General features: G+C 45.7%; 1 protein-coding gene across 1 annotated transcript in view; it reads right to left on the reverse strand.

Moving 5' to 3' along the window:
- Positions 1 to 3,838, reverse strand: part of SARC_03238 (hypothetical protein) — a gene marked incomplete at its 5' end in the record, with an annotated part of 6,538 nt that extends 2,700 nt beyond the window's left edge. The window contains 6 exons of the mRNA XM_014302992.1: positions 375 to 467; positions 671 to 828; positions 1,675 to 2,014; positions 2,308 to 2,453; positions 3,160 to 3,285; positions 3,765 to 3,838. Coding sequence (XP_014158467.1) covers positions 375 to 467; positions 671 to 828; positions 1,675 to 2,014; positions 2,308 to 2,453; positions 3,160 to 3,285; positions 3,765 to 3,838 — 937 coding nt within the window. The remainder of the gene's footprint in view (positions 1 to 374; positions 468 to 670; positions 829 to 1,674; positions 2,015 to 2,307; positions 2,454 to 3,159; positions 3,286 to 3,764) is intronic.
- Positions 3,839 to 4,047: the final 209 nt, after the last annotated feature.

Below are 4,047 nucleotides of genomic sequence, written 5' to 3' on the forward strand. Positions count from 1 at the left end.
CATATAATAATAATAATATAATAATATATATATATATATATATAGTATATATATATATATATATATAATATATATATATATATATATATATATATATATTCGCATAGTTGTGCGTGATTCAGTACAAAATAAAGTGCATGGCAAACCCAAGGGGCAATTATGAGTGATAAAGCGCTGGCATATTATTGATACGGACGTCACTATTTCTAGTGAGAGAAAAAAAAATAGCAAATGGGGCCGTTTATCATTGCGTGATGTAGTAGTAAATCCGAGCCCACGCACATGCATCCTAGCACACTAACTATTGTACGCACATGGATATTTCAACAATATTTTCTTGTTCATGTGCACCTTCATGCGCACATACACCTTACATCAACCAGGCCTTCGTAGCCAGGAGTGTATGAGCGGATCCAGGCAGCCGTGTCTAATCGAAACTGTGATGAAGTGGATTCGTCTTCCCGTACCTACAGGAGTATCCGACACGAATAATCGGGGAGGAGGTGCAAATTGAGGCTCAATCAACCATAGAAACGACCTGGAAGTCAGCTATAGACCGCCGTAGTCTAAGTATGGATCAGTTTCAAGTCTATTTGAACGCTTTGCCGCCACTACGCTATTATGTCTATAAATAGATTCCATGGACACCGTAAACTCTAATTAGGCCTACCTGGCGTTGTTGCCCGCGATTGCTGTGCGCTTTTGTCTCCGCCCGAGCCATCGCCCACGGCAAGGAATGATTCAGAGCTAAACACTTTGCACTCGAAGCCCCGCCCGTCAGCAGATGTGCATAGGACGACATACTCTGCGCAGGAATGGATGCCTGGCCTGTGTGTGTTTAAACGGGTGTTTGGGTATGAGATGGGTATATTACAAGCAGATGGGTATACTGAAGTAACCCTTCATTGGTGATGTGTGTGTGTGTGTATATATATGTGTGTGTGTGTGTGTGTATGTGAAAGTATGCAAGGAGCCATATAGCTCCCAGCCAAACCAACTAGCTGTCGATGGCCCACTCGTCAGCCGATGAGCATAGGATGACAAACACTGCACAAGTGTGAGTGTCTGTCCTGAGTTTTTCATAATAATATCAGAGAGAGAAGGGGGAGAATGTTGCCAACATATCGACAACAACTTATATGTTGTGTGTGCGATTTAGGGTTTTAGGTTTCAACCCCAAAAATGACGTACTCTGCGCAGGTGTGGATATTTGCAATGCGTTTGATCAGATATCATAGAAATGGGCCTGCGAAAACTTTCAAATCCACTTGGGTGTGTGTGTGTTTGTGTGAGTGACTATGTAGGCAGCCATGATTTCATATGATAGGAGCTGAGCACTGATATCTGCCCAAAGAGGCGAAGGCTTGGCCGTAAGTGGACACACTTCCCATGGGCTGAACACGTCGATAAGGAAAGAACACAATCCGCCACCACTCTAACCACTCAAAATCAAACACCAGGAGCAATACGCTGTACTGTGACCATATGTTTCGATGATAAAAGGATACTGAAACCTAAATCACATAGCACACGCCAATATAATTCATGGCTACACATGTCCATAGTAGGGGCGACGCTTAAATGATATCGCACACACAAACCTTGTCTAGTTCCTGATCATAACATTTGCCAGAGTGCGTCTACGGGTAGACCATTATCACACAACACACACACCTCCGCCGCCGGCAGTGCTCGAGGCTGCTGTGAGAGGGTAGATGCAATTACGCACAGCCGTAGCTAGCACAGCACTGCCCTGGTAGTTATCGGTGGTGTCCATATGGCTCAGAGGTGCACTGACCGGGAACATGTCCGGCCCATTTCCATACGAAGATTTGTATCCGCTATGTGGGTGCTTGTGGGTGGTATACGATGACCTGGTACTGGCACTTGGTCCAATGGTATCACGCAGGCTCAAGGGGATGTACACAGCGCTGCGTTCTTGCAGGCGCTCTAGACTGAGGGCCGTGTTGAGTGTCGCCTTGTCTTTGTACTGACCAAAGTGTGGATGATCGGCCTGTTTATACATCCGATTTGATAGGATACCGTCGCGATGGGCGAAGTTAGATGTACGCTCATGGCTTCAATTTGGAAGGTGCGACCATTGCATTTGAGGCCAACACAGAGATGTACCGTTGTATAACATTAACGGTCTAAATGCAGACGACACAGTACGCGTAGAACAAGCACACTGGTTCGACTTCTACCACGTCGGCTCAACCCTACAAGGCGCAAACACACTCTGAGGAAACCAAGAGGTTCTCTATGCTCTGTGCACAAGTGTATCAGTGTCACTGATTATCCTCTTACCTCGAGAACTATAGGTGTCGTTGCGTATGTGAATACTGGCTTCGTACCAAAGTCGTCAGCGATGTGGTCCAGCACTTCGATGCACAGGCCTCCAAAGGCGTCGTCTGTGTCTACGAGTACTTGGTAACCCTGCAGACTGTTACACTCTATTGGATGAGGAGAGGGGCGTGCGGCAGCGTAAGATAAGAAGTCATACCAGAAATGTGAGCCAGGCATAGCAAATACACTGGAAGATCACTTGGTAGTAATCCTACCCTGCTATGATCTTATGATCCGACGGTACATTAGCAATCTATACAGCACGTTTGCTGCACATGGTTGAGGTGCTAGTGTGCACACTGTATGCTAGGATACTGATCGCATGTAAGATCGAAGACGATTCGAAATCTGGTCAACAGCAAATCATCAAAAGAGTTCGAGTTTGACGTGTCTGCATTTGCACTGCGCCTACAGGCCATCCCACCATATTACGTTGCAGATATATACAGTGTCGGTATATAAAGGTAGCAGATATGTACAGTGACGGTATACAAAGGTAAATAATGAAAGCGCGTGAACAGTTCCGGGGTGAATTGTCGTGCATATAAAATGTGCACGGTGAAGGATCTACACCCACCGCATAGTGTGTATATATCGCCGCAACTGTGGGCACATACGGCTCAGCACTAGGTTCGACATGCCAGCATACTTGATGGGCATGGATGCCTTCGTATCTAAACTGTGATGGCGTGGTGGTCAGCATTGCGCGAGGAAGCCATATGCCCAACCGCTAATACATCCCATGTGCGGCGACAATACACGCGCCTATGACTGATACACAGCATATCAGCATACTACGTGGCACAAATATACCTTCGAGAAAGAAGTGAAGGCTATCCTCAAGCGCCTCCTTGAACGCCGGGTTTTGTATAGTATCCAGTCCATTAGTGAAGACATTGTACGGCCTCTCCACGTCGCTGTGGTAGACCCCAGGTATGTCTATTATTGCAAACAGATTAAAACTACTCAGAAATTTGGTATCTTCCAACGAACTCGCCACGCATGCTAGCCAGGACATTACGTTTTGATTTGTGCGCATGCGATATTTGCCAACACATGCGAGTCACACAGACACTACGTGGACTAACAAGCATTTCTTGAGCCCAGGCAGGAACACATAATGATGCAGATAGTGGCCACACCTCACCAACAAATGGCTTGCGATTGGCATGTAAACCTCATAGCGGTATTGTCTTTCGAGAGTATCTAGTGACAGTCGACGTGAGACGGGTTTCTTCACGTCAATGGGCACAGGTAAAGTCTATACATATGAGCTCTTATTAACAAAGACACGACGATTTGGATTGGGACAGATCTGATCGCCTGACGTGCACCTTCTGTACTCCCATTGACTATAGCTATGCCTATGATAAAATCGAATGGGATAAAAAGTCGACATATGGCTACCAAAAAAGTACCTATTTTCGACCGTTCGTGAAGGCTTGACTTCGTATAGCTGCCCCAGTCGTCCTTGTTGAATGTCGATACTCTGCAGATGTAAAAAAAGCAACAGAAGATCCGACGTCAATTGAAACTCCGATGAGCAGCGCTGTGACCCGTTGCTTTCTAAAGGAAACAGGGGACTCAATAAACTTCTACAATTGAAACACCAGAGAAAATCTCAACTACACTGCGAAATGTTTAAACTGAACTGGTACAAAGGTATGAAACAAATAAGGACATTGATTCCTCGCAGCTACG

The sequence above is a fragment of the Sphaeroforma arctica genome (assembly GCF_001186125.1).
Source record: "Sphaeroforma arctica JP610 unplaced genomic scaffold supercont1.160, whole genome shotgun sequence".
NCBI lineage: Eukaryota > Ichthyosporea > Ichthyophonida > Sphaeroforma > Sphaeroforma arctica.